Raw genomic sequence first — 22,773 nt, forward strand, 5'->3', positions numbered from 1 at the left:
CAATGGGGTATTGAAGGTGACGAGATTCCTTTTGTATAAATTTCTGTAGAACAATGGGGTATTGAAGGTGACGAGATTCCTTTTGTGTAAATTTCTATAGAACAATGGGGTATTGAAGGTGACGAGATTCCTTTTGTATAAATTTCTGTAGAACAATGGGGTATTGAAGGTGACGAGATTCCTTTTGTGTAAATTTCTGTAGAACAATGGGGTATTGAAGGTGACGAGATTCCTTCTGTGTACATTTCTGTAGAACAATGGGGTATTAAGGTGACGAGATTCCTTTTGTGTAAATTTCTGTAGAACAATGGGGTATTGAAGGTGACGAGATTCCTTCTGTGTAAATTTCTGTAGAACAATGGGGTATTGAAGGTGACGAGATTCCTTTTGTGTAAATTTCTGTAGAACAATGGGGTATTGAAGGTGACGAGATTCCTTTTGTGTAAATTTCTGTAGAACAATGGGGTATTGAAGGTGACGAGATTCCTTCTGTGTAAATTTCTGTAGAACAATGGGGTATTGAAGGTGACGAGATTCCTTCTGTGTAAATTTCTGTAGAACAATGGGGTATTGAAGGTGACGAGATTCCGTTTGTGTAAATTTCTGTAGAACAATGGGGTGTTGAAGGTGACGAGATTCCTTCTGTGTAAATTTCTGTAGAACAATGGGGTATTGAAGGTGACGAGATTCCTTCTGTGTAAATTTCTGTAGAACAATGGGGTATTGAAGGTGACGAGATTCCTTCTGTGTAAATTTCTGTAGAACAATGGGGTATTGAAGGTGACGAGATTCCTTTTGTGTAAATTTCTGTAGAACAATGGGGTATTGAAGGTGACGAGATTCCTTTTGTGTAAATTTCTGTAGAACCTCAATGTCATACAGCTAATAGAAAACAGTATGAAAGAACTACTATTATCGACAAGATCCTTTTAAGTTAAATTACACTATCTGAATTTAGCCTAAACTGAAAATTTTAGATTTTTACCTTACTTATTGATAAAATCCATAAATTTGACAGCGATACACCAAACTATCAAACAACCTTGTATTCTATAAGGTCAAAATACAATTGATATGAAAATCCAAGTGGTTTTGAAAATTTATATAAACTTTTAAAAGTGACTATCTGAAATTAGTCCGAATAGACAATTCTAGCTTTTGTATTCTTTAATTAAATCCTTAAAATTGACAGGAATTAACCAAGCTACCAGTTTGTTGAGACCATGTCTTTTATGTTTTGTGTGCCTGCAAAAGAAATTTCCTACACACCAATAAAATTGATAGCAAAATTTTTCCAAAAAAATAAGTTCTGGCCCATCCACTATACATGTAAAAAAAATCATTCATATATTTATTTATAGTGGAAATCTATATGAGGTATATTTAAGATATGGAATAAAAATAATAATAAAATGCTTTGAAAATGTCTTTATAGAATATTTTTTTGTACACGTAACTATTATCGAAAATAGTTTTAGTACCCATACTCCTTGTATTCTTCACCTGCAAAACAACTTATATTATTTCTAAATGGTATATTTTACATCATTAACCGAATCAAAAGGTTAAAAATAGTTCCAGATTTTAGAGGCCGTAATAACCGCTGCTGGTTTTGTCTAAAAAAAATTGTGCCAGTAGAGAGTGTCTCCTCTTATATATCTTTTCGTGTTTTCTTCTAACGAATGCAAAGACATTGAGTGTTCATTTTGTATTTTTTAATGTGAATCATCGCACGGAGAAATAGAGAATACTATTATCGACAAGATCCTTTTAAGTTAAATCACAAAAATAAATTTCGAACACTCGGAGAACATTCTGTTTCATCAGTTTATTCTCTATAATTTATTTATGAATATTTCATGACCAGGTCTGTGGTATCTGTTTAGTGAAATTCAAATCCCTAGCTTCTGTTAAATCCGGAAAAGTCAGACTTCAAATAAAAAATACTGGTCCCTCAGGCTTTAAAATTTCAAGCTGGATACAGATGGTGTATGCATGGCTAAAAATACCAAAATAATGTCATGAACCGGAATGTCAAAACAAAAGATCTGTAAAAGGTCTATATGAAATCTAATTAAGCTGATGCTAAATATTGATGAATAATCCCTGTTTATGATCAAGTAATACCATCTCCTTGAAATCCTATTTGAAATAGAAATACAGAACCCGTAACATCTCTTTAAAGGTTAAAATTCAGTAACTTTCTTTTTTTTTCAATAAATGATTAAAAACTTATGTGTTATACTTGTACACGAGTATAAATAAGCCAAATATAGTATTAGAGATGAGGTTTTTCACTACAGTCTAGTCTATATTTAATGATACCTTATATAGAACTGTGGATTCATTTATTTTCGTGGGTACCAATTTTCGTGGATTGAGGAAAACTTGCATTTTCGTGGATATTTAATTTCGTGGTTTTGCAAAAGTCTGTATACAATCCTATTGAAAATTAGTAATTCGTTGAACATTTAAATTCGTGGTTTCCCTGTGACCACGAAATGCACGAAAATTGGTATCCAACGAATAATAATGAATCCACAGTATTATGAATTAGGTCATTAATTTTTTCAATCGAATTATTTCACATTTTTCATTCCAGGGGCTTCTATAGGCGACTGGTGGTATTATTTTTCTCATCGTTGAAGGCCGTACGGTTGCCTGCAATATTACTGACATCCACTTCTTTTCAACTTTGGTTGATTGTTGTCTCATTGGCAGTTATACCACATCCCCTTATTTTTATATTATAAGTATGAAATATTGGTAGCTGAATTAAATGACATGCAATTAAATAATCGTCAATTCAGTTTTAAAATAGCTTTACATAAAATTTAAATTAAATATTTCGTCTATCAACTCTGTGAAGCCGACTGAAAGTGTCTGTCAATAATGCACCATATAATGTTTAATGACACGATTTCATTCTAAAATGTTTATAAAACATTTTTTCTGCGGTGTTCACACAAATAAAACAGTCGAAGTTCACGAAATATATGTTTGTAAAAAATGAAATTAACCCTTTCCTCCTTCACGGCAGCAACTCAGCTAGCAATAATAAAGAACACTTTGAAACATCAAAAGGAGTAAAAAAACACGGTTAAATTTCCATTGTCGAAAACTAATAGATACGAAATTTTGTTTATCAAATTAAAGTCAAGTATCTGTCGCTTATCAGTCAAACACCATTTGGATAAAAGGAATTCAATTTAGATAAGAAATTGTGGGCATTGGCAGTGTGTATTTTATCGACAAAGTTAGGGAATTTCTGTTGAATTCCAGGTTTAAAATTAGCGTTTTTCTAAATTTTCATAACTCCAAATCTCAATATTCTTTTAATATTTACCCGAGTCCTAACTGTGCGTTCTCCTGGGCCATGATTCTGTCATGGGTGGACCGATTTTCCGTTTCGGACTGAGAGGGTAAACACATAAACATTACTATTCGAACATATGTAATGTGAGGAACGTTCTAAAGTATTTTTCAACACACAGTCTGACGAATATGTCGGATATGCGGTTAATAAAGTGTTTTATATTATGTTAGTCTGATAAGTTACAATGCCGAAAAAGGGCGACCCGGTCTTGTTGTTCAATTATCTTGTGTTTCCAGCTCTTATGTCAATCTTTAAATCGTCAGCACCAGTGTCATGTGCGTGCATGCAAATATAAAAACCAACGTTGTCGTTTGCCTCTGGAAGACGGTTTTATTTTCAGAGAAAGAAAACTCAAGTTATTTTTGCCATAATTATAACGTCACAATGACGTCATGGATATTACGTCATTGCTCCAAAATAAACTTAGATGACCGATGGTCAACAATGTTATAAAGCATTAATTTTTTAGAGTAGTATAGGTTGCAAAGTTTTGATTTATAATATATACTTATTGTAATAGTGCTGAAACGACATATATGTCGCCTTGGCATCAAACCCCAAAACGACTTATATGTCGCTTTGGCATCAACACTGAAACGACATATGTGTCGCTTTGGCATTACTGGGGTTTTAATAGTGTTTTTGTTAAAATATGCATTGAAAAACGTGACTAATCAACACAAATTAAATTGTATCCGAAAGAAGAGACACATCTTTACTCAGTCGAACATAAAAAGTGAGTCTATTTATCAGTAAAATACAGATGTTTAAACAAGAATGTGTCCATGGTACACGGATGCCCCATTTGCACTATCATTTTCTATGTTCAGTGGACCGTGAAATGTGGGGTCAAAACTCTAATTTGGCATTAAAATGAGAAAGATCATATCATATGGAACATGTGTACTAAGATTCAAGTTGATTCAACTTCATCAAAAACTACCTTGACCAAAGACTCTAACCTGATGCGGGACAGAAGGACGAACGGACGGACATACGGACGAACAAACAAACGGACGTACAGACCAGAAAACATAATGCCCTCTACTATCGTAGGTGGGGTATACAAAATTTAAAAATTTTTCTTTAGATGCTTTTTCTTGGTCTTTGTGAGATTAGTTTCTGTCCAAGTTTCATAACAATCCATGAAGGTTTACAAACTTGTCAAAAAAATTTAATCCCAGAATGTCTGTAAAATGTTTACTGTAAAAAAAACTGATTAGTCCATCTATCAGAAAAATACCGACAATAAAAATATATTTTCAAAACTTTGCATCAGACACTATCTCAAAATCATAAAAAAAGCTTCTGCTTAAGTTTCATAAAATTCTACGAAGGTTTGGCAAAGTATTTGATGTGTAACAAACGTTAACCCCAGACTGTATCTTCTTGTTATCTGTGAAATAAACTAAGTTCATTTATGATTAAAATATGGAAAAATGAAAATGAATATTTTCAAAATTTTGCTCTGGATACTGTAGACATGATCAAGCTTCTGTTCAAATTTCATAAAATTCCATAAAGGTTTGACAAAGTTATTGATGACAGAAAAACTTTAACCTCAGATTGAATCTGAATAATAACTAAAAACAAATAAGTCTCTGTATCAGTAAAATACGGAAAATTAAAAAAAATGTTTTCAAAATTTTGCTCTGGATACTTTATTTTGGTCATATACAAGCTTCTGACCAAATAACATAAAATTCCACGAAGGTTTGACAAAGTTATTGATGACTAAAAAACTTTACCCTCAGACTGAATCTGAATGTAAACTGTAACAATAAACTAAGTCCATTTATCAGTAAAATATGGATCTTGAAAATAAATATTTTCGAAATTTTGCTCTTAATACTGTATTGTGGTCTTTAACAAGCTTCTGTCCAAATTTCATAAAATTCTATGAAGGTTTGACAAAGTGATTGATGTCAAAAAAAACTTTTAGCACAGACTGAACCTAAATGTTGACGACACTGACGACGACAACGGTATCTAGGATCGTTATGTATCGCTTTCGCATAATAAATTTCGAAGGCTCGACAAAAAGTAAGAAAACGAAATGAACATAGTTTAATTACCCGAGTATTTCGACCGGTTCTAACAAGTTCAACTTACCAATCAATTCTATTTTAATTCATTGGCAATTCAATTTTTCTTTGTTCTAAATTTCTTTATTTATATAGTGAAATGTCCCTTGGCACTTGAGATCTTAATATCAATACATATACTTGTTAAAATTGATAAAATGTTGACCGAGACTAATAAAGGAAAAAAAACAGCCTTGTTTGTGACAGATTCCGATATATAGTGGTACAAAACACTTAAAGGAGAAGTCAAAACGTACAAACAATGGACTAGAACCTCATGGACTTGTATTCCGGTATTGCCAGCAGAATACTAGGATATAAATTTCTAGCACGTACTGACTTTCAAATAATGCCATTGCCAAGTTTCAAGTTTTATGACAGTGCTTCGATATTTTTTTACACTTAAAAGATGTTTTAAACTTTGTGCGTTTTAAACTCCACATTTTATTAGCTATATTCTCTTCGAAATACTACTTCATCTTCCCCGTGGTGAGCAGGAGTAACAGATAAGATCGAGCACGGAAGAGGTTCTCCTTCGTCATTCTTAATTTTTTTTTTTCGCCCAAATGTCCTATACTTTTTTTTCTTTTCGCTCAATGGTCTTAAAATTTTGGTGCTCAAATGTCCTATACTTAAGCGCTCAAACGCCCTTTTTTATCGCTCAAATATCCTGCCATTTCGCTCAAATGCCATTTCCGCATTTAAGTATACTCATGTGAACAAAAGGATATGTGGGGTATATGTCTATCTGACAGCCCCAAACCTTTATTTTTGTCCATGTCCTGCGTATTTTAGTGATATTTCTTTAATAGAGGGTTGATGCTTACAAAATGCTGCTTGTGATTTTATCTATCATAGGTACCTTTTTGTGTTTTACATTATTTTATTGCAAAAGAGGTAAAACCTGCATTTTTTGCGAAGTTTAGTATCTTTTTTTTTAGTTTTCAAACATCCTTTTTACCGCTTACATCGCTGAGAAAAATATTCTCAGCTGAGAATATTCTCAATGTTGGGAATATTTTTTTTTTATGGCAGAGAAAAAAAGTTCTCATTTTTAGCTGAGCAATATAATTCATTCTGAGACTATTTTTTTCTAAGAAAATAAAACTTTTCTGACTTCTTGTCGGCTTCAGAATGTAATCAAATTTTATAAAAAGAAGATTTGTAGGTGCGAAATGTGCGCCTTTCCTTGCCGACCTCTTCTGATTCAAAACACATAAGCAAAAGTGAAGTACACAAATACTAAACTACCATAATACAATAACACAATGGCGGGATGTATAAATACCGAGTCACGCCAAAAAGATATCACGAAAAAACTGACTTACATGTTACACAGTAAAGGTTGAAAGTTGTATATACAAAGACAAATAAGAAGAGCACTTTAACACGTTATTAAGATGATTAACAACTATTCCTTCTGGAAATTCAAGCTCACCATTTCTACCAATCGACCTTATTTTGATATCCCAAACAAACAGGAATCAATATTACAAATGTTGCCTAAATTATCGATAACGACCTGATAGAGTTGGTCCTGCTTTGTTTCATAAAAAAGGAATAGCCAACATAGTTACAAGTATCATGTCGAAGGGAGGGATACATCGTACGTTTTAAAAAATCACTCTGATTCAAACACAATATTCTCTGAAAAAAAGGAAACAACACGTTATATATTTGATGCGTTCGAAGCACTTTTCTGGATTTACCTTGATCAGGAACGGTCAGAGCCGAAAATTTGAAAACTAAGGATGTATAAGGACTGAGACGTTAAAGAGCTAAGATAAAAAAAGGACCTTAAAAAAGCAAGATCCATCTAAGGCCAACTTTGCCTGAGGGAGTTGAAACCTTAGTTTCTATATGATTTCCAAATTTATAATTGGGCAATGTAAGAAAGTTTGTTATAGATCATGCCAGTACCGAAGTTCTGACTACTGAGCTGAGGAATCCCTCGGGGACTGATAGTCCACCAGCAGAGGTAACCACTCAGTGTTGTAAAATATGAAAACAACACGTTTTAAATTTCATGCGTCCGAAGCGCTTTTCTGGATTTACCTTCATCAAGCACTGACATAATTAATATACTTTATTTCTTGATTGACAACATATTTGTTACGTGTTTTTCAGCAGACAATCGGCGTTCCCATGGGAACCAACTGTGCCCCTCTTCTTGCCGACTTGTTTTGATTCATATGAGGCTGACTTCATACAGGAACTCCTAAGAAAGAAAGACAAGAAGTAAACAATATCCTTTAACTTTACCTTCCGCTGTATAGCTGGTGTTCTCATGATTTCCTTGACAGAGGGTTGATGCTCACAAGGAAGATATTAAACCAAGAGATCCAAATGATATTGAAATCATCCCTTCGAAAACTTTACAAACGGCAAAACGAGTTAGTTGACCGTTTAGAATATTCGTATCACAGATGATAGCAGATATGTTCCAAATGTCGCAACTACAATCCCGTCCCATTTGTCCTTCAAAAGTTGACTTATTTCCGGGTTTGTAATAACATGAGCAACACGACGGGTGCAACATGTGAATCAGGGTATGCTTACTCTTCCTGAGATCACCCCCGATTTTGGTGGGGTTCGTGATGTTCAGTTTTAAGTTTTCTATGTTGTAATTTGTGTACTATTGTTTGTCTGTTTGTCTTTTTCTTTTTTAGCTATGGCGTTGTCAGTTTATTTTCGACTTATGAGTTTGAATGTTCCTTTGACATATTTCGACTCTCTTTTAGTGGCCATTTAAATTTCCGTTCAGGTAACGTCAGTAGCACCCACTGCATTCTGGAAGATTTTCCCAGTTTCAAACTTTTGCTCTCCGTTCATTTACAGATGGCCACTGTACAAGATGGAAATGTTGTTAAACACGGGATACACCAGTTAATTTCATCATGTATTGTGGTAATGCTTACATCAAAAATGAATGTAAGCATATAATAACACGGATATGATTTTAGCCGAAGCATACACATAATTACTCTATTTCTCATAGAAATGTGTGTGGCCTACCAGTGTTACGCATGTTACGCTAGAAAAATTATTTAATATTTGTTTCAATATGTTTACAAGGGGTTCTAAAAGTGTTTCTCCATTTGTTTGATAGAAGGACTAAATTTGAGGTAAAAATATCTTTAAAAAATCGTTTCCTTCCCAATTGTCTACATCGTTGTCTACAATTCTATATCTTAGTTCAAGTAATGGTTCAGGAGGTGTCTGACAAGTAATGGTTCAGGAGGGGGTCTGACAAGTAATGGTTCAGGAGGGGGTCTGACAAGTAATGGTTCAGGAGGGGGTCTGACAAGTAATGGTTCAGGAGGGTCTGACAAGTAATGGGTCAGGAGGGGGTCTGACAAGTAACGGTTCAAGAGGGGGTCTGACAAGTAATGATTCAGGAGGGGGTCTGACAAGTAATGGTTCAGGAGGAGGTCTGACAAGTAATGGTTCAGGAGGGGGTCTAACAAGTTACGGTTCAGGAGGGGGTCTAACAAGTAATGGTTCAGGATGGAGTATGACAAGTAATGGTTCAGGAGGAGGTCTGACAAGTAACAGTTCAGGAGGGGGTCTGACAAGTAATAGTTCAGGAGGGGGTCTGACAAGTAATGGTTCAGGAGGAGGTCTGACAGGTAACGGTTCAGGAGGGGGTCTGACAAGTAATGGTTCAGAAGAGGGTCTGACAAGTAACGGTTCAGGAGGGGGTCTGACAATGGCAATACCAGTAAAAATTATATCTAAGTTCAAGGAATGGTTCAGGAGGAGATCTGACAATGGCAATTAGAGTAAAAACTATATCAAAGCTAAGTAATAGTTCAGGAGAGGGTCTGACAATGGCAATAACTGTAAAAACTATTTATACGCTCAAGTAATGGTTCAGGAGGGGGTCTGACATTGTAAAATCAACCCATAAAGGATGGAAGGTTTACATGTAAGTACTGGCGTAGAATCGCGCATTTGACGTCACACAGGTAGATATAAAATAAGTTTGTCGTTCAAAGTATGACAGGTTACATAAGTACAGAGTTAACAGTAAAAATAATATTAATAAAGACAAATAAAAGAATACTATAACACGTTATTAAGATGATGAACAACGTCAGTACGCAGAATCTATACTTCAAGACCATCGTGTATTATTTGTGAAGTTGATAAGGAATATTTATCAACAAGGTCTTGGAACCTTCCGATTAACTTTTTTAGAAAAAAGGACGAGACGTTCTTTGACATGCCCCTGGTTCATCAACTTTCTGCTCAGACACTGGTGACGTTTTACAAAGTCTGAGTAGGAGCTGCAAGCTCTTGAATACCGAATAAGTTGGGAAATGTATATCCCATATGCAGGTGAAGTTGGTATATTGCTACTAAGGTGGGATAAATTGATAATTTCAAAATTAAAATCGTCTCGTTTGTCATAGGTTCTGGTACTGAGATGACTGTGTATGTCAAATTTGAGGTATACGTGTAAAAATGAGACGGAAGAAGCCGTGTCTGTTGTTTCTTTAATTTCTAGTTCTGGGGGATATATTAATGGAACCCAATCAGAAAAGTTCGGATTGTTAATAGAAAGAACATTATCAATATAATTGAAATTGAAATTAAATAACCTCGCTTCTTTGATCTTCTTGTTTTTGACAAGTGTCTGAAGGAACTCCGATTCATATGAAAATAATAAGAGGTCGGCAAGGAGAGGCGCACAGTTCGTTCCAATAGGAATACTGACAAATTGTTGAAAAAGTCTACCTCAAAATTCAACAAATATGTTGTCAATAAGAAACTCCAGCATATTGATAACTTATACCTCTGTGTTTTACCCTTTTGTTCACTATGAACAAAATATGCCTTATGGTATCCCAAAGTAATAAATGTATAGCGTATGCTACCATTTTTATGTTGAAAAGCATTGTGGATTATTTCTTTTAGACGGTTTTTCAATTTCACACGGGGAATGGTGGTATACAAGGTTAAAAATCAAAAGTTTTGATAGAACTAATTTCAGAAAAAGACCGAGATTTAAAATTATCCAGACGTTCTATAGAGTTTTTAAGAATCCACATATGGTTAAAACCACTACGCGAGTTAACAGTTTCACATTATTTCTGAAGGCCCCTGTTCACTGCGGACAGAATTTTTTGTCAATCTAATGGACAATTCCTTAGTGGAACATGCAGATGAGCCGGCATTGTACCGTTTTTGTACGGAATTTTGTGAAGTTTATGTATCCAATACAAACAAGGTAAGTCCTCCGATTTGTTGTTCGATGCAATGTTCATTGAAGCCATGAAGGACTTATGATTCGCCAAAATTTATCCTGTCAAATGATATGTTTTTGTATATGGGATTACCTGAGTGCTCATTTATTCCTAATTATTTTGCAAGACACTCGTACTAATACGATTTACACACAAAGACAATATTATTTGAAGCTTTGTCCGCAGGAACAACAACATACTTATCATGAAGAGATGATAGACATTCCACAGCCTCTTTGTCTTTGAAAACGGACTTTGGTCGATCATTCACACAGTTTTTTCAACTTATGAATACGACGTTTTATCAGATACCTAATTGTTTTGACCCATTCCGACAAAGTGTCAAGTTCAACTTTTTCTCGTTTAGCCCATGCTCTGGCGTAGTCCTCAATGGAATCCATAATTATGTTGAAGTTATGGTTCCAATTGATGTGTTGGGGTTCTCTAAACTTAGGACCATGAGAAATCACCTTTCGGAGATTTTCATGTTGAATTATGGTTAGATCCCCAGTAATAACATGGCCAGAGGGGCTGTAATTGTAAGGCGAGTGGGAACAGTCACATGTCAGAGGGTTTTTGAGGTATTGTTCTAAATCAAGGTCTTGTAATGCTTGTTTATAGTTAAATATTTTGGGTGCAATGGTTTTGGTGTAACTGTAGGATACATCAGGAACAGACTGATATTGAAAATAAATAGAAATTTTAGATGTTATCTCATTGTGATGTAGAACTTTGCTGATGTTGATTGCATCAATTTCTCTATTGGTAACGTAAACAGGAATTTCTTCTTTTCCTAATGTAAAGGTTCCGAGCTTACTGCCTTAAAAAGACGGAAAAGAGCTATATCACAAATTATACTGACAAGTCTGTATATTGGAGAAAATGTATTTATGCATCCTTTGTCAAGTGCATAATCTCTCAAACATTTTAGAAAATTAACAGGCAGTGAGAAAAGAATAGTTCTAACGTAATGTAACCCTAGGGGATGATGAAGATGAGAAAGAAGGTCATCAAGTTCCCAGAGGGCGATCTAGATTTGGAAGACGTTTTTACATTAGGCCGATGATAATGTGTTTGCCCATGACTACGTTGGTTTTGTAAGATAGCATTAAATAAACTCATTACAATAACATAAATGCAGGCTGGACTTGACAAATTTCCTACTGCTTTGCCATTATCATTTCAACCATATGGCATTGCAGTACCTAGTTCCCTTATCCAGAAATGTTCTCTATCTTTTTCGGAAAGGAGTACTAAGTACAGGGCTATTTGTGTGGTGATAAATTATCTCGATGATGCGTACTTCCATAGATACAGAAGGATCATGTTCCGGTTGATGTTTTGTGGTTTATCGTACAAGTTACAAGTACGAACAATAAGCCATTTGCACCTCCTCAGATCTTCTGCGTGTATGCTATGCCGTTGTTAAATCCGAAATATGATTTATAGAATGTATAGAGACATTTACGGTCAACAGCACTTTTAGAAATCCACGTCGTTTCAATTTCGGATCATTTCTTGTCTAAATAATAATATTACGTATGATGTTATAAGATATTTTTTCGATTATGCGTTATGTGTATAGAATAAGGAACTAAATACAGACTTCTAACTTGAAAAAAAAACCTTGTGTCTTATTCTTTTGTCATAGTTTGGTGCAATGACATGTTTTAACTATCCAAAAAAAAAAATCAAAACAACAGCAATCCTTTAGTGACCTTTTTCACTTTCAGTTTTGTTACAAATCAAGCCGTTGTATTTTCACTTGAATTGTTTCACATTTTTTTATCATAGCTGACTGGGGTTGCTCGTTGTTAAAAACTGAACGGTTATCTGTAGTTTCTTAGATAAACTCTACTACCAACAACACTAGTGGATCATTATCAAGTTAACCCTCCGGAATATCTGAGAATACCCCAGTTTTTTTATTGGGTTCGTGTTGCTAAGTCTTTTATTTTCTTTGGAGTGTTTTGTGGTTTATCGTTTCGTAGTCGTATGTTTATACCATGACGTTGTCACTTTCTCTTTGACCTATACGTTTTAAATGTCCCCTTTAGTAATGGTAGCCTCTTTTCGGACACTGGTTGGTAGTTGTATCATTGACAATCGCACCACATCTCTTTATTGTAACATAATGGCTATTGTGTGTTGAAAATTGGTAGAAGGTTGCACTTTGTAAATACAGCTGTTTCACAAACCATGCCTCTTATGGGAAGATACTATCATACAATATTCATTGATAGTTTGTTTTGTTTACGTACTGGTTCCTATATATGATCTCTAGGTTTCATCTCATAGACACACAACTTGGGAATGTTACCCGTATAAATGCAAATGAATAGCGGAAAAATTCAATTCTGAGGATGACACAAAGTGAAGGGAGGGGTTCGTACATAATTTTAGTATAAGTTTAAACTTTTAAAAATGCATGGCACATAAATGTTGAAAATATGCCGCAAATCTCTATATTTTGACCATAGATGAAAAATAGTAGTGCATATGGACTTTCCATTCTTGGATATAATATTTTACGAATATTCATAGTAACAGTGGCACAGTTTGAGCCGTAATAGGAGTTCCTATAGGAAATTGCATTGTCTATATTTACAGAAGTTGAACCAACAAGGGGTATGTATATATGGAGAACAAAATGGTTTTACCAAGAAATAAACAGCCTCCCCATAGATGAATAGATGGCCAGCCAATGCCTAAAATAAGCAAGGTCGGTTGTAGCTGCAGCACCGTAGGTAATAAGTAATAATGATATTTGTTTGACAATTTGCGGACCATAGAGCTACGGTTTTTTCCTATTTCAAAACGTTCGGAATTGCGACCCAGGTTCAGGTCGCACTTATTTCCCAAACATTTATTGTTTATCGCCTTTGCGTAGCTTGTCAATGTATATAGTTCGTTTCGTTATATTTTTCTTTCATATGACTACCTATTTATGTTTTAATATCCATTTCCTTGACACTATTATCTAATTATTTCCTTTTGTATACATTATCGGCCTGTTATGTTCAGCCATATTGAATCTCGTCGTGACGTCGTTAAAAACATGAACAGATAACTCTTATAGAAAACACGTGTTGATTTGTTTACGTGATCTTTTATTCGATTTTCATGACTATTTGAATGAAAGAGCGTTATATTGATCATTAATACAAAGGGAAATACTAATTTGTCCCTGCTCTTTAAAAAAAAATCGTGTCAATTAGTGTTCCAAAGCCTGAAAAAACACACACATCACACTAAGTGACAAGTAAACAAACTAACACGTGTTTTTCCTATTCTGTAGATGTTATTTGTTTACTGTTGTTTGTCTGTTGGACTTTTTTGTCAGCCAAGCTGTTATCAGTGTATTTTCGATCTATAAGTTTGAATGTCCCTTTAGTATCTGTCGCTTTTCTTTTTAATTGAGGTTTATAAAGCGAAGAGAACGTTAATAACTACTCCATTTTGTTTTTAAATTTCACATACGGATTCTGCTTGTAAAAATACACCAGAAAATAAAATAGTGTCAAAACTTTGTAGACTATATTGAGAAAATCTTGAAACTTGACAAGAATTTTGACATGATCAAAATATTCTATTTTATAAGTGCATAGTTCAAAATTTGATTTTAGTTCAGAGTTTGATTTTGTCATGTTGACAGAATTTTGACTGGGTCACACACATGCGCGGGACACAACTCAGCATCTTTATTTAACAACATTTCCTGTCTCGACTGTTTGCTCTTTTTCTTTAGCTACACGAAAAAGAAAAATGGATGACCAGAGTTGCATTTGACTTATTTTGTTCCACATGCACGTTTGAAAAAGTGCATCAATTATTATTTTTAATTTTGTTTTTTGGCTGTAATAAGGTCAATTAGAATCCGAAAATCTATACAACTAAAATAACGAGGTCTAATTTGTTACAGTCAGGACGTAAAAACGACGAATCAAAGATTTCAACTTTATTTATAACTAATATAGTAAAAACAACACCATTCCAGGCCCTTTTATTTTCCACATAATTAATATTACCAATAATTAACAAGTTCCGTGGCGAATTCGATACCGATACCAATAGTATATCTCACATGTAGTTTCCGATGGCAGTAAAAACAAAACAGGACGGGTTCATACAGAAAGAATTTAAAAGCAGAGAAAACTATGAATCTTATAATCAGCACGACTTTATCAGAGGACAATATGAATAGTCAAAATTCAGACAAAAAAAATGACGTAGGTACTTTAATTCAGTCACGGACCCGCGGGTGTGTTTAATAACACTTTAACATAAAAACACGATTGTACGTTTATAATTAAACTTCCCGTGACACAAATTTTAAATATATTCAAGAGGGAAACTGAGGCCCAATGGAACACCTAATAGAACACATTAAGATCAACTTATTTAGTGTACATACAAGGCGACTGTTTATACAAGAGTTATGCTATACAAGATTAATGCTAAACCTCTAACAGTGTTATATTAATTAGGTCTATAGCGAAGAGTGTTCTAAATTTAGTAGTTTTCTTGTAGAGTTTATGAAAGTTGAAAGAAATTGTTTTTTTTTTTAAATTGAGATAAAATCTTAAAAAATGTAAGAGCTTAAATTCATTTGATATCTCATTCAACGTGTTCAATCAAATATCAAATGGACTACTTTACATTTACCATCAAGGGGTTAACAATTCAATATACAATTGTAAGATTAGTTTTTTGAAACTCATAATCTTTAAACAAAACACTACTTTCATTCACTACTTCTGTATGATACACAAAAGCACAATAAATGAAAGCAGTTATTGCTACCCATTCGAAGTTAAAATTTGAAGGTAAAGATTAAGAAGAAATGTCATGTTTTGTTTGTTATCATACGTATAACCGTAAAGTTTTAGTTTCAGCAATTTTTAGATTTTACTTTCCCCAAAAAAACAATCATATACCTCATACTCAGCTTTGTGTCGATATAAAAACAAACATTACAACGAACTTCAACACACACACACACACACACACACACACACACACATACGAGCGTTGGAATGTGAGTGGGGACACCTATAATTTACCATTCAACTGAGGACATGCATTTTTCGTCCTATTACGACAAAGACAATTTGCAGACGCTTAGCATCAGATCCAAAAAATAAGATTGTGAAGTTTAAATTGACGTTTTCAGCAGTTTTATACATGACATCGTGCACTTAATTGAGGACGCTGTTACACCGAGGACCTCTGACACACTTATAAAATTGGGGACTGTTTCACACTGGGGACTTCTGAAACATTTTAACAGTGGGGACATTTTCACACCTGGGACTTAAGACGCACATTTAAAAAATGCACGGGGACAGTGTCACACCGATGGCTTCTGACACAACGGAACAAAAATTGGAAAAAATTTCAAAATGGGGACGCTCAAAGGATATTTATTGATCAGCCACTCACCATTCGATATGATGACCTGTTCCAATAAACAAAAGTCACAGATAGAGTTATCAAGATAAAATTTGCTTCATTTACTCTTAACGAAGCCGAATATTTACCATTTAAACGTTATAGGGATTTATACAAATGTGGGTGCAATAGTGAGTTAGGTAGTAAAAAGGGGGGTTAGAGATGCAGAACCAAATGACGAGTCTAGAGATGGATGGGGAAACGGCAGCCTTGTGTTATGTCGCTGTTACACATTAGCGTATAGCTCCGACGTATACCGGGAGTATACAGGTCCCTTCACACTGGACGAAAACTCTATTTCGCTTCCTACGATCTCCACGACCGGAACAGTGCTAGCGGGATCGTGAAAAATTTGGGAAACCACCATCAGTGTGAAGACTAGAACGACACTGCTACGCTTCTACTACGCACAAATAAGCTTTTCCGTATTTTTCTTTGCGTTACAACGCCGTCCTCCTGCGCCTGCGCCATGCTCTTTACGTCGATCATCCACGACAAATTACGCTGCGAGCCCGATATTGTTACGATATCATACGTTCATGATCGGCGGACGTTTACTATATATATATATATGGGAAGTTTGTGGATCTCCGCTCTCATTTTCATATTGCTTTATAGAAGAAAGCACGTGTAAAATGTACTATCAAGTTGTACTACACCTTGTCCTATTGCAAGGTCAACAAGGCATCATTCGTATCTTTGTATCTTTCGCCTCTCTTTTAGAAGTAGAATTAAATGTGTCCAAATTAAATATAATTTGAATGAAATGTTCTGCACAAGTACCAGGGAATTAAGTCAGAATGGTTTGATTGATAAAAAGTTTTTCCCTCTGTAATTGCCATCTACTAGTATCACACATCTGAATACAGGACATAGAAAAATTAACTATATTCTTTATACATTTAAACCTTACTGCTGCAACGGTTCAATGACCTCTGTATGGAAAGTGTGAACCAGAAAATGATTGATTAGTGTTCACACTTTCCATACAGTCACAGTGGTGATAATGTATGAGAATAAAAAACTAAAATGGGTGAGGTCGCCTCATGGTCTTCTGATTGGCAGATGGATTGCATACTTGGAAACTGTTGCTGGATCCATGGTGAATCCATCGAGCCCCAGACCGAGGTCGGATTCTGTACAGGCTGCCATGGTTTTTGATGCTGAGGTTGGAAAAAAAACTCACAGACGTACCAGGATAGCTGTTGGTTCCAGGCTGACTGAATAGACCGGCAGAAGACTGACAAGGAAGCTTGTTCTTTGTCCTGAAAGCATCATTATCAATTATACATCGGTACATAACGTCGGACAGCTCCCGCTGTCATCTCCTCCAGAGGGGTAGCTCAAGATTGCGCAGTGCTGACTTAAGCCATTCTACAAATTCATCAAGCTCCCTGTCACCTTCTGGTCGGATATGATCAAAGAGCTACTTCTGCATAGTCAAAAACTGCTGAGAGCGTTCATCCAGGCTTGTAGGTAGGGTCTAATCATCTGCGGCTGCAGATCTTTTATCACGTAAAGTACTAGCATTAAGCGAATGAAGCCGCTAAAGGAACTCCATGTTCCCCACAGTACTAAATCGGTAAAAAGAGCCGTAGGAATGTTTTCTTATTATAGTCAATGGATTCCAAGAATCTCAGGCAAAATCAACCCTTTGGCTAATGCTACGCTAAATCTTTTCCGTTAGCCTCTATTGCAGTGAAAGCATTCGATGATCTGCAATCCAATCTTGAAAACGCAAGCACCAGTGCAATTGATGAAGCTATTCATTTTGTCGTAGAAACCGATGCCTCGGATTCTGCAGTAGCCGGAAGTCTCAATCAGGGCTGAAGGCCTGTTGCTTTCTTTTCGAGAACTTTAAATGCTCATTAATTAAGACACTCACCTGTAGAAAAGGAAGCATGTGCAATAGTAGAAGCTGTGGAGACACTTACTTAGTGGGAAACACTTCACTCTTGTCACTGATCAGGAAGCAGTTTCTTATATGTTTGATTCAAAGAAGCACGATAAAGTGAAAAAAGACAAAATAATTCGATGGAGAACTGAATTGAGCTGCTACAGCTATTATATAAAATACCGTCCTGGACGAGACAATGAGTCAGCCGATTGCTTCTCTCGAGCCTACTGCTCCTCCGTCAGCTCAGATGCTCTTTCTGAATTGCACAGTGCGCTTTGCCATCCGGGCATCAATCCGACTTCTTCACTTCGTCCGTTCAAAGAACTTACCTTACTCTGTTGATGACGTCACGAGAACAATCAAACAATGTCAGATTTGTGCAAAAGTGAAACCTTAGTATGCATCACCTCTTGTGAAAGCTACACAACCTTTTGAACGTTTAAGCATTGATTTTAAAGGACCACTGCCGTCTGTTAGTACGAAGAAGTACATTCTTACCGTTGTTGACGAATACTCAAGATTCCCATTTGCCTTTCCTTGCACCGATATAACAAGCGCAACTTTTATTCAGTGTTTACGACAGTTATTTGCTCTTTTTGGTATGCCTGCTTATATTCACTCGGACCGTGGTCAGTCTTTCATGAGCGCCGAACTCAAAACTTTTCTCCAATCGCATGAAGTAGCTACTAGCAAGACAACGCCATATAGCCAACAGAGCAATGGGCAATGTGAACGCTATAACGGTATCATATGGAAAGCTGTTACTCTAGCGTTAGAATCTTTTGGACTGAAAGAGAGTCAGTGAGAGATTGTATTGCCAGATGCACTACACTCTGTTCGAAGTTTGTAATGTACTTCAATAAACACTACTCCACATAACAGGTTTATCAACTTTACAAGAAGATCATCATCTGGCCAATGCATTCCGTCTTGGCTTGCGCACCCTGGACCGGTTTTAATGAAAAAGCTTGTGCGTGCGACTAAGTATGGTCCACTCGTCGAGGAAGTAGATCTTTTGGAAGCCAATCCATCTTATGCTCATGTTAGACTGTCTGATGGACGCGAAACTACTGTATCAATCCCACATTTAGGGCCAACAGGACAACAAATAAACAATGACAATCTTGATCATTCAGTTTTGAACGATAGAACCACGGACATCGGTGAATGTGTGTATTCCGGTATTGAAACTACAACACAGGAAGTTACCAGCAACATGGACAACCCTATTGAAACGTTGAGTAATGTTGAGGATGTTGTATATTATGTTTAATTTGGTTTTGTGGTAGTTAGTCATTAGTAATAGACATTGTAACAGTTTCCTTCCCTAAATAAAGCATGTATCTAGTCTACTTTTGAATCTATATAATTACATTACAATTAATTTTCTCCTGTTGCCCACGTTTTACACAAAACCAGTACACTTCTACCACGATTATGTCACGATTTTACCGCGTCTGCTATGGCACGCCGTTCTCGTCAAAACTATGTTTAAGCCAGTTTTGGAAAAATTTACACACTGAGATTTAAAAAAACACAATGAGATTAAAAAACTTAAAAACACACACTGAGAATTTAAAATTACACACTGAGAATTTAAAATTACACACTGAGATTTCAAAAATACACACTGAGATTGAATAAACTGAAAAACACACACTGAGAATTGAAAATTACACACCGAGAATTGAAAATTACACACTGAGATTAAATAAACTGAAAAAAAAGACACTGAGAATTGAAAATTACACACTCAGAATTGAAAAACACACACTGAGAATTGAAAATTACACACTGAGATTTGTGCGCACATTTTATGCGCACAAATCTCAGTGTGTAATTTTCAATTCTTAGTGTGTGTTTTTCAGTTTATTTAATCTCACTGTGTATTTTTGAAATCTCAGTGTGTTTTTCTTAAATCTCAGTGTGTATTTTTTTCGAAAAATGGCTTAAACATAGTTTTGACGAGAACGGCTTGCCATAGTCTGCCTTTAACGGTACAGCTACGATCTATACGTCTCAACCACACGCATCACGTTTCTCCTAAGTGTACCACGCGGTTGTACCACGTTCACATCGACCTCATTCTATTTTCCCGTCACATTTATGAAAAAAATCTAGTTTGCTTATCTCATAAAAAAGATAAAAAATAAATTATGTTTATTATGGAAACAAATGAATAATACAGTTTTCTTTAAACTAATAATATGCAATGAAAACTGGCCTTGCCGTTGCAATAATTTTTTGTTTATTTTTCGAGCTGAAGAAACTGTAGACGAAAGAATCACTAAATAGTTTGGATAAGGCCAAGGTTATCTTCGGGAAATTGATGCATTTTCAGAAAGTCAAAGAAAACTTGTATCACGATCGTCATACTCGTAGTAAGGACGTGGTATGAATGTGGGGGGGGGGGCGAAGTGAAAACGTTACACAAACGAGGTAAAAGCGTAGTAATATCGTACAGGTCGTTGTGCTGTCTTGGCATGATCGTAGGGCGAGCGTAATCAGAAACTGACTGAAATAATAGACAATCATGCCACGCAGACACCACGACGTTGCTACGCTATTCGCCGCTGCCACTACGATCTTTCTACGACCTTATCACTATGCTAGTACGACCACTTTTTGCCACGACCAGCCGCGATCAATGCCGAATCCCTCGGGCATGTTAAAGTGATGTCCCATTCCTTGTCAGTGTTTTTTTTTTTTATTTGTTGCAAGAATGTGAGTTCAAACCTCATATTGCGTGGGAAATTAACATTTGCGCACTTTCGTATAGCTTTTCCTTTTTTTTTTCTCGTTTGCGCACTTTCATTTTCATATCAATTGCGGCTTTTTTACAGAAAACAATTATGTTATCCCTTCCGGTAGCCTAACTTGGAGCAAATATTATACAATTATAGTCTTTTGTAGAAGTCAATATGAGATTTTATGGACCAAAGAAATTGATATTGACCGAATTAGTAGGGTGAGGTTAATATTGATTTCAAATGTCCATAAAACTCATATTGACTAATACAGAAGAATTTAATTGTTTTATTAAATAGCAATTTGATATGAAAGTGAAACCAAGTAAATCAAGATATTATGACGTCATGCATAATGTAATTGGAATGTGTTATAATTTTTTTCCCAATGATTTTGATCAAAGCCAAAAATTTCAGTCCATCTTAACTGACAAGTGGGAACACTTTTATTTTTATTTAAAACAAAATACATATCTTTAGATCCTTTTGAACTTTTTACAAGTCTTTTAATAGCAGATGCAATTACAGGTAGTTCTAATTTGTGATTTTCCCCACAAATGAATTTGATGCTTGATATGTAGCAGATATAATACTATTATATCTCATGAAATCCACATTTATCTGATACATTTCTTCTATTTTTTGATGAGAGAAAACTTGAAAGTGAAAGGTAGTCAATATGATTTTTAAAATTAAACAATATCAGAAGTTACAGAATGTCATGTGTCAGCATTTCATCCAATGAAAATTTTGAAATTTTGTAATAATAAACTATATTTGAATATGGGTAAATGATAAAAATTCATATATAATGCCATTACTCTTCTTTTCCATTATATTTACGTTTTGTTTTTCTTTTTTTTTTTCTCATGGTTCACTTGGGAACTTGTAATCGGTGGTAATGTAACTAAATAATCAGCAAATTTCTTACATTCTGACATAATATATTAGGCACAAAGACCAGAAAATTACCATTAAGCTTTAAACTTTAATGTTTAACGACATTTCGGTCGATGCACAAATGTAAAAAAAAAAAGAAATAGTGCACAAATGCAATGCGCCCTATGGCTTCGATACGTTGATCCCGCGATTTACTTTAAGCTGTGCCACAATGTCTGTCCAGATTGTCTTTTATAACACAAATTGTAGAAATTTGTAAAAGTTTAGCTATGCTCTTGTTTCACAACGTTACAGAACCTGGAACCGGACACAAAGGGGTGCGAAATAGTAAATTAAAATTCCGGGGCACGGGCTTGAATCTATATCGAAAGACGTTTACATACTAAAAATGTAGAAAATGCTTTAAAGGGATAAGGACTTTACTAAATCTATGAAGTTCGTTTTATCCTACATTACGTACTAAGTATCAAAATAGCTTTGAATCGGAATTCATTGTCCTCTGGTTGTATGATTTTGAAGTAAAATATCGTGTAAAGATATTGGGTGTTCCCCCTTTTTTTATTGAATCTACCCGGTATATATGGGTCGGTACTTAACAAGTGTTCTAAAAACTTCCGAAATTGCAAAAATTTGTTAATCCGTTCAAAAAATTATCATTGTCCTCTGGTTGTATGATTTTGAAGTAAAATCTCCTGTAAAGATATTGGGTGTTCCCCCTTTTTTATTGAATTTACCCGGTATATATGGGTCGGTACTTAACAAGTGTTCTAAAAACTTCCGAAATTGCAAAAAATTTGTTAATCCGTTCAAAAAATTATCATTTGTATCAAAGAAATTGACTTTATTGTAATCTTTTGTGTTTTGTTTTATGAAGACTAAACCTGCACTGCACTTAGGCCGTGTTCACATTGAGATAACTCGATGTGGTGTGAGTGTACTAACACTAAAACTAAACTCTATTACGTTCCTATTGATAAAAATCAATGTTTACATGCAGTTTAAATCAGATTTTGACCACATGCAGTCGATACTCAATGTAGGCCTTGTGTGGGTTAAGTGTACATAAAAC

The 22,773-nt window shown here is 35.1% G+C and overlaps 1 protein-coding gene across 1 annotated transcript; it reads left to right on the top strand.

Annotated features, from left to right (window-relative positions):
• The first annotated feature begins 8,770 nt into the window (after positions 1–8,770).
• LOC127731814 (uncharacterized) lies at positions 8,771–9,241 on the top strand. Its single transcript, XM_052240654.1, has one exon. The coding sequence runs from the start codon at positions 8,771–8,773 to the stop codon at positions 9,239–9,241; it is 471 nt and encodes a 156-aa protein (XP_052096614.1).
• Positions 9,242–22,773: the final 13,532 nt, after the last annotated feature.

The sequence above is a fragment of the Mytilus californianus genome, unplaced genomic scaffold (genome assembly GCF_021869535.1).
Source record: "Mytilus californianus isolate M0D057914Y unplaced genomic scaffold, xbMytCali1.0.p SCAF_20, whole genome shotgun sequence".
Lineage (NCBI taxonomy): Eukaryota > Metazoa > Mollusca > Bivalvia > Mytilida > Mytilidae > Mytilus > Mytilus californianus.